Below are 12692 nucleotides of genomic sequence, written 5' to 3'. Positions count from 1 at the left end.
GGAGCTGCCTTTGCCCAGGGCTGACACGGTGTCTGCTTCCCTAGAGCAGTCTCACCTGTTGTTCTTCCCTTTAAACACATAATTTTTTGGTTTCATCCTTTCCAAGTCCTGGCTGGGTGCTGGGGCCCGCATATCTACACACAAAGCCAAGCAGGAGATGGTGGTTGCCATCCTGCCATGCCTTTCTGCTGAGAACAACCATGGTTTTGCTTTCATTGTGTGTTGCCTGTCCTTATCTGCTTGAAGACGAGTTTTCAGTCAAAATAACACCAAACCGAGACATAAAGACCAGAGTAAGACCCTTGGATTAATTCTCCTGGGCACCATGTCTGCCATTTCCTCTTAAACTTCCAAACTTTGAAATACTTTGTCTCGGGGCAGCCCAGGGCAGCGATCTAGACGTGGCAGAGTTGTCTGGGGAAGAAGATGCTACTCAGCATAAAGAAAGGGGTGCCGGGAGCCCACCGTACAGGGTTACTTTTCTACTTGCTTGGTATTTATTGGACGTTTTCTTTTTATGCCTCCTCCTTGCTTTTCAGTTTCCAGCTGTCCAATACAGGGAATGTGGCCCTGGAATACACCTGGATGAGGGCTGTGGAGGATGAAAGGGCAGTGAGCCATACTGGGGAGCTGCTCCTGCCCAGTCTGGATGGTAAGGCACTAGCTCTCTGTGGCAGCTGGGAGTGCCCGGGGTGTTTCAGTTGGTAGCTGAGGGCTTTGTGAGAAGACTATACCACTTCCACCCAGAGCATGAATTGCTTTTTCATCGCTGTCTGGTCACCCACCTTCACCAGCATCTTCCCAGCTGCAGCTGGAGACTTTCTCCTTGCCCCCTCTCTGCCTTTCAGACCCTCCTACACTTGCTCTGACGCTTGTGCTCTGCGCGGGAGCTGGGCCTGGCTCAGGGGAGAGCCACGTGGTGGGTCGGGACTGGGAAGGGGGACATCAGGGCACTTCTTTGGCAAGTCTCTGAGACTGGGAAAATTGATAGTGTAACAACGGGTTCGCTGACCTGCAGACACTGTCTGTGTGCAATTCCCCAGTCTACAGCAAAAGCAAAGTCACTGTCTAAATTAATCCTCCTAACTCGGGCACGGGAGTGTTTGCTGCAGGCGGAGACCCTGCTCACAGCAGCCATCGGAGCTCAACGGCGGGGCTGTGACTCATTAACCTGCAGTAATGTGTTTGTGTCTGAGCGCGTGGTCTCCTTGGGAGCAGCGTGGTTGTGCGGGGAAACAGGGCTGTGTGTCCAAGAGGTCTCATCAGGAACAGGAATGAGGAGAGCTGTCAACCCTTGCGTTTCCTAGCACAAGCAGCTTGTCTGATTGCCGAGCTGGGAGACCTCAACCAAAGTCCTTGACGCTCTGAATGTGCTTAACTCCCTCCCCTGTGGGTCCTGGTGTTGGCTGTTCCCCGGCACGGGGCACGCTTGTGCTGAAGCCGGTCTGCTGTGCCATTAGCTGGCTGGTTGTCGGTTATGAAAGCCTGACAAAGAGGAAGGAAGGAAAGGGTGTGAAGGACAGAGCAGTGCTGTTCCCCAAAGCCTTCTCTCCACCATGCACAACAAACAAAATTCAGTTCTGTAGGCAACTGGGGAGCAGGACTTAACGCTGTCCTTAATGCTAAGCGCTGAGGCTGGCTGTGCTGGGACGTGAAACAGCGCCCAGAAATTTTCCCAGATGCTGTAACACCAGACATCTCTACTGTTAGTTCCTGGGTATGGTTTGGGAAGGAACGCTGGCCAGAAGCAGTTCTGCAGGAGAAGTTTGCATCTAGCTCCCCAGTCCTGGAGATGGAGGGAGTTTAACAGCGTGGAGTGAAGCAGCGGGATTCAGTCCTGGGCCCATTTCATTTGCTAACATAGACATAGCCTTCCTGTCCATCATCTGAATATCTCTACAGATTGATGTTCAGTTGTGTGTTTTGATTCACGTGCTTCCCTGGGTCTCTGCTGGGCCTTTTCACTCTATTTGCTGCCCCCCACCCTCAGTTTTCCCTCCTGTCCGTCCTCACTTTCACACCCGTCCCCAGGACTTTCTGGGATGACGATTTAGCAAGCAGTAACACAGAAACAAAAAGCAACCTGACCCCTCTTCCTCTTCTTCATCGGGAGTCCTCCTGCTGAAAGCGCTTGGCCAGGGATGCTCCAAGTGCATCCCACCTCCCTTCTGTTCGCCTGCAGCAGAAGGCAGAGTTGCTGGGAACAGAGGATTTTCTCCTTGAAAGATATCCTGCTATAACCTCTTCCTCATTGCAGGGGAATTCCTTTCCTCCACTTCTGGTACCTCTGTGAAGCTCCGGTCTAGCCGTTGTTCGAGCCAGCTGGACCATGCTGTGGAGCACGTCTCCTCCTCCCTGAGCTCATCTCTGAACGCCGTCAGTGCCGCCCCGCTGTTCTCTGTCGAGCCCGGCAGCGGCACCATCGCTGCCGGCCAGGAGCAGCTCTTCCAGATGAAGTTCTCTCCGGTGTACATGGGGGACTTTCAGAGCCGTATGCTCTGCAGGTAGGAAACGTCCAGCCACTTTTCAACTCATGCTACTGATAGATAGTCGTGGTAATACCTCTGACTGGGGTGGGTGGGAGTGCAGACCTGGGGACAGCCAGCCCCAGAGAGGCAGCAGAAACAACTAACGTACAGGAACAAAGAAAGATGGTCATCCAGCCTTGATAGAAGCAGGTATGGGACAGTGGGAAAAGACATTGTATGAAATATTAAGCTCCTGGAGGGTTGCAAAATCTGGAACGAGAGATCCAGAAAGGCTGTCAAGGGGCCAGCTAGTCCTTAGCTACGCTTCCTTATCAGACAAGCACGGCCTCCTTACCTATATAGAAACTTGTGTGCTGCGGTTGGTCTCTAGACACATAACTGGTCATGCTTCTGCCATTTCACCTCTGCTGCCTCCATGGCAGGGAGTGCAATTCTGTTTGATTTGCTGAGCAACGCTTGGACGGAGAGAGGATGCAGCGCTCTGTGCTGTACAAGGAGACAGACAAGCAGCTGCCGTCCAGAAATGTTAGTTTGGCTAATACCAGTCCCTTTCTTCCTAGTATTCCTAACGTGAAGCCAAATCAGAAGTGCCCAGAGGTGGTTGTGAAGGGGAGAAGCTTGATGCCAAACTGCCACTTTGAACTGGAAGACTCTGACTACATCACTGCAAAAAGGCGCAACCCAGAGTTGCAGGGACCAAAAGGGGCAACGTTCGATCTCAACACAAAAGTGATTGAGTTTGCGGCAATTGGAGTGCGCGGCAGGAACAGCAGGTAGGTGTGGGCATGGTTTCCCCTGTTTGTGGTCTCCTAGTCACCCTCCTTAACCAGAGACCTCTCTAGCTACTCTTCCAAGCCCTGAGGTACCTTGTCTGTGACCTGCTGAGACTTGGCCACCAGTCTGTTTTGGGGCTGGAACAAGCTGCTCACTGAAGACCAACTGGCCAATTTTTTGTTCTTTGTCTTCAGTAAGGTATGGGTCAGTCTGGGAGGACCACATATCCCCAGCCCATGTAATGTGGCCAGTACAACCTTTGTCCCTTTGAAGAGCATCCTTGGGACATTCTTGCACCTCTGAGATACCAGTTAGACAGGGTCAGCGAAGGCTGCAACCACAACAGAGAGTACTATCTTCTAAAGGAGTCTTGCTGGACTTCATTTTACCACTTTCACTTGATCTCACTGTTTTAATATGCAAGAGGTTTTGGCTAATTTCTTTGCTAATTTCTTTGTTGATAGCCATTAATTTTTAGCCACCTGAGAGACAAACAGGGCCCCTAGAAAGCAGGTGAAATGTTTGTGCTCCCAACATCGTTCCCCTGTACCACATAACCCCTTCCAGATGGTGTGCAGGATTGGCAGTGCCTGATGTCTGCTACAGGACAGAGTCATTAACATCCCAACACGACCTTAGTAGTCCTTTTTTTTGCTTTGTGTGCCTAGGACCATCAGGGTTATGAACCCAACCAGTTCCGTGTATTCCTTCCAGTGGACTTGCCAAGACCCTGCAGCCCCACCAGAGCAGGTGGCTTTCTTCTGCCTCACAGAGAGAGGTCAGATCCAGCCGGGGAAGAAAGCAGAGGTGGGTGCAGAAAATTAAGAAAGTAGATCCGGTACACGTGTATGCCAATTTAACACCGGCTATATCTACACTTACTGGGCATCCCATGTCTCTGTGAGCTTGCCAAGACCATGAAGAAACTTTTGACTGCAATGTAACTGAGCTGGCAGATGAACCTGTCCTCACCCTGTACCCCGCATCTGCCATGCTTTTGGGCTGTAAGTGGCACAACAGCCTATCTCTGAGCTCACAGCAACATAAGGTGGAGGTTTGGGGGGTTTCTTGGTGGTATAGACTGCACCCCGCTCCCCTTACCCAGCCAGGGGAGCAACTTTCCTTCATTTGCCTCTTTCTCCCCCAGATCAAGTTTGAATTTGTCCCCCGGCACCTGGACATCACAGAATCATTCTGGGTCTTTACAATCCCTGAGCAAAGCATTTCGGTCCCGTTCCTGTTGGTGGGCAACACCACCGACCCGCTCGTGACTCTGGACAGATCCCACCTGAACTTCCACCTGCTGTTAATCGGTGAGCACCATGATTATAGCTTATGTGCTCAGAAGCGTACCTCTCCAGGGGCCCAGCAGTCCCATCATTCCAGCAAGCTCCCACGAGGAAGGTGGAAATGGAAACAGGCACTTGTGAGCAGAGCATCCAGCTCCTGGCACCCAAGTGTTACGAGGGAGAGGAAGGGGAAGGGAGGAAGGCATGTGTCAGGGATACGGCATGTAGTTGGGGCTGTTTCCAAGAGAGGATTTGGGGGTGATGCGGGGGAGCCCAGGGGGTCAGAAGTACGTTTCCATGTTGGCATCCTGAGCGTGCCATGCTGCAGGCAGTGCTTCTCACTGCAGATTGCCTGCTGGGCTCAGCCAGCAGGCAGGAGCACAGTGGGCAGTGGTGGTCTGGTGGCCAGAGGAACAAAAGGTTTTCAGCAGCTGCTTTGTCCTTTCCCCAGGGCACGAGGTACGCCAGACTGTCTATATGATCAACAGTGAGAAGGAAGCCTTCAGCTTTGCTTTCAGAGAAAGCTCTTTCTTCTCAGAGGGATGCAACACCTCCGTGAAAATAGAGCCCCTGGAAGGCTCCATCGCTCCTCTGTCAAGGTAACAGGGCTCACGGGTCAGATTCCCTCTCCCATGTGCCACATGCAGCACCATCATTTTGCTTTTGAGACGCTCTCCCCTCCACATTCACCAGGTGACTCTTGGCCATAGCATACATCTGCCTTGTTTTGTTCCTTCCCAATGGGGACACCATGAAACTTCAGGTTTCTCCATAGAGTGGCTGTGCCGGGGTTACCCCGGTCTTCTAGGCCCCCTTCCTGGAGAAGTTCAAGCTTTGGATCTTCTAGTTTTGATGACAAAAGCATGTTTGGAGGTTTTAACTCTGTGATTCCCCTGAGCTAGCAGCCTTAAGTGTGCAAGGTCTCCTCTCTCCTCTGTGTTCCTTTAGTGACAGAGTCCACCACGCGTGGTCTGGGCAAAGCGACCAAGAGCAGCAAAGCACACAAGCAGCATATAAGCCCATCATGGGGGACAGCAACAGGCTTACACAGCTAGCTGTGTTTTGCAGGATCACCTGTCAGAAAATGGATGCTCTTTTCTTGTAAACTGCAGCTGTGACTTGTGATCAGACATGATCATGAGTTCAAGCAGGTCACCAGCTCATCTGCTGATCCACCACAAATGTCCCTGTGCCCACTCATAGCCTGCCTGGGTGTAAGGAGAACGCGTTAGCTCCAGGCAGTTTTGCTGTGGCTTAAAAGATGCTGAATTTTGGCTTGCCACAGGGTGTAAGATAAGAGAACATCCTGTATCAGTTACTGTGGCTCACCTGAGAGGTGGTAATTCCTTCAATCTCTGTAGTTTGGTTGTGTTTGATCACGTACCCAGAAATTATCCACAGAAATTACAAAGAGGCAGTTTGGTGGCACCCGCGTTGCACAGCTGTCACGGGAGCTGGGTGATTCCTCTTTGCAAAGAGGCTGTTACCCTTGTCGTATAGATCAGAGAGACTGGGGGTCTCTAGGAGTGCCCTCCTCTGTGTGTGGGACAGAAGTGGGGTCTTAACCCAGTGCTGCCTTGTAGCACATGGGCAGGGCAGTAAGGTCAGCGTTAGCTCAGGGTTTGCTGCCTTGTCGTTGTATCCTCTGCCGTTTCATTGCATGGGATCATCATACCCTAAACAGTTCTCACCAGGGCTCGCTCCATAGCGAAGGCCCTGGGAGGGCAGAGTGCTGCTCCTGGTTTCTCCCAGGCCTGGGGTCTCACCACAGCCATTGCACAGCCTGCCCTCCCAGAGCAGGCAATGTGGGGCCAAGAAAGCAAAGAGGCAGTGAATGGAGCAAAAAGGATCTTTTCTCCCCAGGCTTCCCATTACAGTCATCTTCACACCAACACTAGAAGGAGAGGTGGTCTTCAACCTCAAGTGCAATGTCAAGAGGAAGACCCAGCCCCTCTCCTTGAATGTCAAGGCCACCGGCTACAGCGTGAACGCGTCTGTCAGTTGTGAGGACGGCGACGGCTGTGTCACTGAGCTCAGCGCACAGGAGGTCAACGTCATTGATCTCAAGGAGGTGAGCAGCGCTGGTTCCCTGAACCATTTGCCCCACAAAGCCCTGCAAGATTCGGCCTTAACCAGGAGCTTTGCAGATATGTTTGACTAAGAGGGAACGTTTTTTCTTCATCTGTGGGTCTCTAGAGGGAGGGAGATTGATCTTTCAGACAGGTCATTAGCTGAATGTGAAAGATGAAGGAGCACTTGCTGGGCCAGCCAGCGCTTTGCATGTGCTCCAAGCCCTAGTCCTCACCGTCTTCTCCCTGCAGGTACAGCTAAACGAGAACATCAAGCGCATCTTCAGCATCCGCAATAATGGCAAGTTCAGCTTCACCTTCTCGTGGGAGCTGAGCGGCCCCCCAGCCCGTAAGAAGGTCCTTGCCGTCACCCCTCAGACGGGCACCGTGCAGGCGGAGGGGAAAGCAGAGGCCCAGCTGGTGTTTCACCCACAGAAGATGTGCTCTTTAAAGGATGTAGAGCTGACGCTGCAGGTGAGGCACCGGTGTTTAATACGGGACCTTCGCCTTCCCTACGCAGCAGCTTGGCAGCAGGAGGCCAGGGCTGGGGGTGAGCTCCGTCACTGAAGAGCCTGAACGAGGCAGAGAGGCTCCTGCTGCTGCAATAAAGAGCCTGACAGCTTCTGAATGGAATATTTTAATACTTAAGTGCTTATCCAGGACTACTTTGGGAGGTGCTTTTGTGGCAGGACGTATGCCCCAGGCCCTCTCTGCCGCTAATTTGGAGGGGCTCTAGATGTGCGCGGGGATGGAGCTGTTTCTCCTTGCCAGGCCCCTCCTGAATCGGGTCCCACAGCTCAGAACGGTCTTGCCAGCACATGGCTGCACAAAGCAGGGCCATGACTCTTCAAAAACCCTTTCCCTCTTAGCCCAAGCATTCCGCCTTCTCTTTCTATTCTGGGGTCCTTTGGTACTTGCTTTTCCTTATGGTCACTGCAGCCAGCTGTCCCCCATCCTCTTCCTCAGCCATCTCTGGTGTTTGGGGTTGTAATTCCCACCTCCTCACCTGGCTCATGCTGTCTTTTGCCCCACCAGATCAGCAAGGGTCCCACGTTTACCTGCGTGTTCCTGGCCACCGTGGTAGTGCCCGCTGTCCACTTCTCCACCACCAGACTCGACTTTGGAGCCTGCTTCATCTACCATGCTGGGATGCCACCTGCCCAGCGGACCCTTGTCATCACAAACAAGGCAGACAGGGATATGAGGTAGGCCTTCTCCGCACACTCCTTCAACCCTTGCTTAGCGCATGCCTGCTCCATGTCCTCGTGACCACTGTGGGTGAAATCCTGAAGATGCAGGGGGAGGAGAAAGGAGAGCCCCAAGTAGCCCTGATGTTGTTGTCTGAGCACACACAGCCTTGTGACACCTCTGCTCCTCTTTGCTGTGCTTTCTGCCAGTTTGAACTGCTTGTTCACCAACACCGCGTACCTGGAGGTGGACTTCCCAGGGCACGTCCTACGCCCAGGAGGGACAGTGGAGGTGCCCATCACTTTCTATCCCAGAGAGGTTGCGTCTTACCGTGAGCTCATCCCTTTTGAAATCAATGGTCTTTGCCAGCAGACTGTTGAGGTCCGAGGAAGGGGCATGAAAATGAAGGTGAGATGAAATCCAAACCCTAAAACTCCAGGTGGCAGGCAGGCAGCATGGCTTTCTCTCTCATTTTCCTCATCTCTTCCCCAGCCTACCATGTTTTGGTTTTCTGCCATGAGGGTGGCAGAAAACCTTTTCTCCTTCTTTCCCTTCACTTTATATTAATCCCTCCTGCCTCAGGTTGATGTTGTGGACCCACGAGGAAAGGTGGTGAAGCTGGGAGCCCTCTCCATCGGACAGACGGTGAAGAAGATGGTCACCATAGCAAACAACAGTGCTGCCCCTCTTACTTTTAAGCTCCGTCTCATGTCCACCATGCCAGAGCTCCAAGAAGCTGGGGTAAGGCTCCTTCCTTCACTTGGAGAGCACTTTGGTGTGCCTGCTGGTAGCTATGAGCTGCTCTGGGCAGGAGCTAGTAGTTACAATTGTAGTAGTAGTCTCCACTCATTTCTTTGGGCAGGTTCTCTGCTTGAACCCCACCACCGAACTAAGTCTGAAGCCCAAAGGAGACACCTGTAAAGTGGAGGTGACCTTCTCCCCAAAACGCCGCATCCAGCCATTCACCGAAGAAGTGACGATGGAGTGCAACGGCCTGGTGCGCTCCCTCTTCATGGTGCGGGGCTCCTGCCAGGGCATCCATGTGAGCTTGGACCAGGAACACCTCAGCTTTGGAGCGGTGGTGCAGCAGAGCTACACATCCCGGCGCATCATCATGCAGAACACGGGCGACATAGGAGTCAAGTAATGCAAAACCCTGTTCTCTCTGAGGGCTGAGAGCTTGGATGAGGGTTGGATGGAGCTGTAACTTGCCCAGATAGTTCCCCTCTGCTTTTCCGTCCCAGTGGAGAGTTGGGCAGCCAAGGCTGTGCCGTCAGGCCCTGGAAGTTAGCAAGGGATACAACCAAAACCTTGTTTACAGATGGGTGCAGCTGAGTCCTGGCCAGCCTGCAGCCTTATTGCCAGGTGGCTCAGCGTCATGCCTGAAATCTGGTGGAAAAGCCCACAAGAGGATTAGAAACGGCACGTTGCGTTCGCAGCCTCCCCATTGCTAATCCTTTCTTCCTGTCCTTGTGCTTTCCTTGGCAAGGTTTAAGTGGGACATCGCGAGCTTCAAGCCAGATTTCTCCATCAGCCCCGCCAAGGGTTACCTCTCCCCAGGAATGGATGTCCCCTTCGTTGTGACCTTCCACCCCTCTAAGCTGAGCCATGCTATCCAGTACGAGGACCTGAAGTGCTTCATCCAGGGCAGTGAGCCGCTCCGGCTTACGCTGGCAGGATGCTGCATGGAGACCCCTGTGACCAAAGAGGTAACTGGAGCAGAGACAGGATGGGTCCTCTCCTTGCACCACCGTTTGCACCACATCTCTCCCAGGGCAGGGACTGGAGGATATTTACGTGCATAGACTCGCTCCTGCCTGTCATCCTGCCTGGGTATCCCAGAGACCTGAAAAAAACGTTGGGCAGGATTCCCAAAATTTCTGAGCCCTGTAATTGCCTTCCTCCCCTGTTAACGGTGCTGCTCCTCCAGCGAGCACCTCAGCTGTCCTGGCTCTGCATTGCAGCACCCTTGCTGCAGGGACACCCTGCAGGGCTCTTCTGAGACCCTCCCCACAGAGCTGCCCAGCTGTACTCCCAGTATTGCACCCGCAGCCACACTTTTCCTCCCTGTCGGGACTGGGGAGGGCATTCAGCGCTAGGAGTGGGCAAGGCGTCTGCATCCAGCTCCTAGGGCCCAGGGATGCAGCGTTGGAGGACTCCTGGCCCTCACGGGCATCGCAGGAGGGTGCAGCTGGGGGGTGTTGGCTCTTGCTCCCAAAAGAGAGCCCGGAGCTGCTCTCCAGCCTGCCCACGAAGGGGCTGTGCGGCTGCAGGTCTTGTCCTTGCACAGGAGAGATTTCCTTCCAGGACTCCCCATCTTCCTTCTCCCCTCCTTGGGAGGCGGCATCCCCCTTCACCCAGCATGCAAAACACCCCTTCCTCTCCCTCTCTAAGAACCGACAGTTTGGTTTACACCAAAATCTATGGCTCAAACGGGAATTTTGCATACGACGAGGAAAAGCTGCTCCCTGTGCGTAGAGCTAGTCAGAGTCCGAGTGGAAAGGATTCCTCGGTATGAGCAAGCAGCCTCTGTGCTCCTCTGTTGCAGACACTGACTTTCGCATGCGACGTGCGCCAGGAGCACAGCCAGACCATCCTCCTGTCCAACCCAAGCAATGAGGCCTGGACCACGCAACCTGTCATTGAGGGGGAACACTGGAAGGGGCCTGAATTTTTCCATCTAGAGGCCAATCAACAAAACAAGCCCTACAAGATCATTTACCAACCCCTAACCATGAGCTCTGAGAAGCAGCAGCATCAGGTATGTGAGCTGTGCCAGCACGCTGACCCTCGGTAGCATGACCCTCATAGCTCACCCAGCTTTGGGCAGGAGGGTTGGACAAGATGACCTTCAGAGGTCCCCTCCAAGCTGAAATTATCCTGTGATCCCATGTTGGAAGCTGGGTTTCTTGGTGGCTAGAGGCCAGGTGTAAGGGAACTGCAGGTGGGAAGTCTGGACTGACCATTAAATGTGTTGGAGCAGCTAACCTGAAAAACCAGGTTGTCTGAAGGTCCAGGAAATGAAGTTCGTTCTGTGCAGCTCCTGGTCCCTGCCTGTGCAGCCCAGGGGGGCTCGGAGACCCACCCTGTGCTCAGCCCTGTGGGCTGCACAGGCTCCCCAAGCCCTGGGCGCGGCCGCTTCTGCCAGCACTGCCCTGCTGGGGTCCTTTTGCAGCATGCAGGGAACGAGGGGGCGAAGCTGCCCTGCCATTTCTCAGTGCCCCCCCTCACCATGAGCAGTCGGGTGGGAAACAACACAGATACCTCTCTTGACATCACCTTTGGTGATGTGGGAGCTTTGGAAGGAGCCCTTCCTGCAGGTCTCAGGCTGGGCAGGTAGGGTGACTGGCCCCTCTGTTTCCATGAGCACTATTTCTGAGATGCACCAGGGACAAGCTCTTAAATCAAGGGGGTCAATTCCGAACGGCTCCGGGGTGCTGGAGGTGGGTGTCAGACACCTGCCCCTTGGCCCCCTCTAGCTGATCTTACACCACGCCAGAATTTAGGCCAGAGCAAGAGTGGAGGCCAGAGACTTCTGGGCTCAGTCTCCAGGGTGCGGAGCAGATCTGTGCCCTGTAGGGTTGCATAGGCTCAGTATCTTTTTAATGTACAGCCTTGCTGAAAACTGCAGGACTCTTCATGCTGCTCTGGAGGCAGAGGAGGTGCTGCAGGCAGGTGGCTGTGACCCATTGGCACCCGATGAGTACTGGTTATGAGCTTCTCGTGGCCCACCCTGGCTGGTGGGACCCTGCCGTGTTAGCTTACAGGCTGCTCTCCTGGCAGTAATGCTGGGGCTAATCCCAGCACTGCCGGGGCAGTCAAGCTTAGTAGGGACTGCCACCCCCTTACCACGGCTGTCCCTGCACAAGCACAGGGCTGGCAGCTGATGTGCCCACGTTAGTAAGGCAAGTAAAAGGGTGCTAGGACGGTCAGACCAGCTCTGCTGCAGGGCTGGTGCTTCCTTGCCTTGCCCAGACGTGTTGCCTCTGTGTCCCGTGGCTGTGCCAGCCCGAGCGGGTATGACACTGCCATCTCCACCTGCGTGGGACACAGGGCTGCGGTCACAGCTCTGCCAGCTGGACCTGCTCAAAGCTGCTCAAATGACAGCCTGAGACATGGGACTGGCCAGGTGTGCTCGAGAGCCAGTAACTCGTCCAGACAGAGAGCAGGAGAGCTCACTTATCCTATTTCTTGTCTCTAGGGCTCCATCTTCTTCCCATTGCCGGATGGGACAGGCTTGTACTACCTCTTGCAAGGGACTGCTGAGGCCCCAAAGTGTTCAGGGACCATTTTCCGGCAGGTACCATGTCGGACTTCCTACACTGAGCTCATCCCTGTTTCCAACTGGCTGAACAGACCGCAGAGGTGAGTCCGGCCCAGGAAGTCTCGTCCCATCAGCAATCCCTGCAGCAGCGCAAGGAAGGGCTTCCCACTGCCCGGAAGGTCCTTCCTGCAAGTTTTTTACTCTCCTCGGCCCATTTCTGGCCGTAGGTGTCTGGGATCACCCTACCCACGTTCTGCGTATGCAGACCCATCCTGGAGGGTTTTCCTCTGAGGGGATGAGAGCTGGCTCCCTCTGCCTGAGGCATTGAGGGTGTGAGGAGCTGTGTTGTGCCCCCCCACGATGGGTATCCTATGGGAGTCCTTCCCGTTGAGCTTCACTGCATTCTTCTCACCCACAGGTTCCTCGTGGTAGTGGACATACTCAAACCAGAAAACCTGGAAAGCAGTTCTGTGCTGCAGGGGCTGGACTACATTGACGTGCCAGGCTCTGCCAAAAAGGACTACAAGCTCACGTTCCTCTCCTACAAGGAAGGAGTCTTTAACGCAACGGTAAGTGTGGACACCAGACTGTGGAGCCCTTCAAGGAGCTTTTTGCTCAC

General features: G+C 53.9%; 1 protein-coding gene across 1 annotated transcript in view; it reads left to right on the top strand.

Annotated features, from left to right (window-relative positions):
• LOC132320046 (hydrocephalus-inducing protein homolog) overlaps nt 1–12692 on the top strand; it is a 144577-nt gene that overhangs the window by 129485 nt on the left and 2400 nt on the right. The window contains exons 66-81 of the mRNA XM_059832149.1: nt 540–652; nt 2258–2504; nt 3050–3262; nt 3932–4070; nt 4411–4576; nt 5004–5151; nt 6416–6623; nt 6874–7095; nt 7657–7826; nt 8019–8217; nt 8392–8550; nt 8672–8952; nt 9299–9518; nt 10358–10570; nt 12011–12174; nt 12492–12642. Of these exons, the coding sequence (XP_059688132.1) occupies nt 540–652; nt 2258–2504; nt 3050–3262; nt 3932–4070; nt 4411–4576; nt 5004–5151; nt 6416–6623; nt 6874–7095; nt 7657–7826; nt 8019–8217; nt 8392–8550; nt 8672–8952; nt 9299–9518; nt 10358–10570; nt 12011–12174; nt 12492–12642 (3013 nt within the window). The remainder of the gene's footprint in view (nt 1–539; nt 653–2257; nt 2505–3049; nt 3263–3931; nt 4071–4410; nt 4577–5003; nt 5152–6415; nt 6624–6873; nt 7096–7656; nt 7827–8018; nt 8218–8391; nt 8551–8671; nt 8953–9298; nt 9519–10357; nt 10571–12010; nt 12175–12491; nt 12643–12692) is intronic.

This window comes from Gavia stellata, chromosome 33 (assembly GCF_030936135.1).
Source record: "Gavia stellata isolate bGavSte3 chromosome 33, bGavSte3.hap2, whole genome shotgun sequence".
Lineage (NCBI taxonomy): Eukaryota > Metazoa > Chordata > Aves > Gaviiformes > Gaviidae > Gavia > Gavia stellata.
Note: the sequence above shows the minus strand (reverse complement) of the source record. Positions and strands in the feature narration are given on the sequence as shown.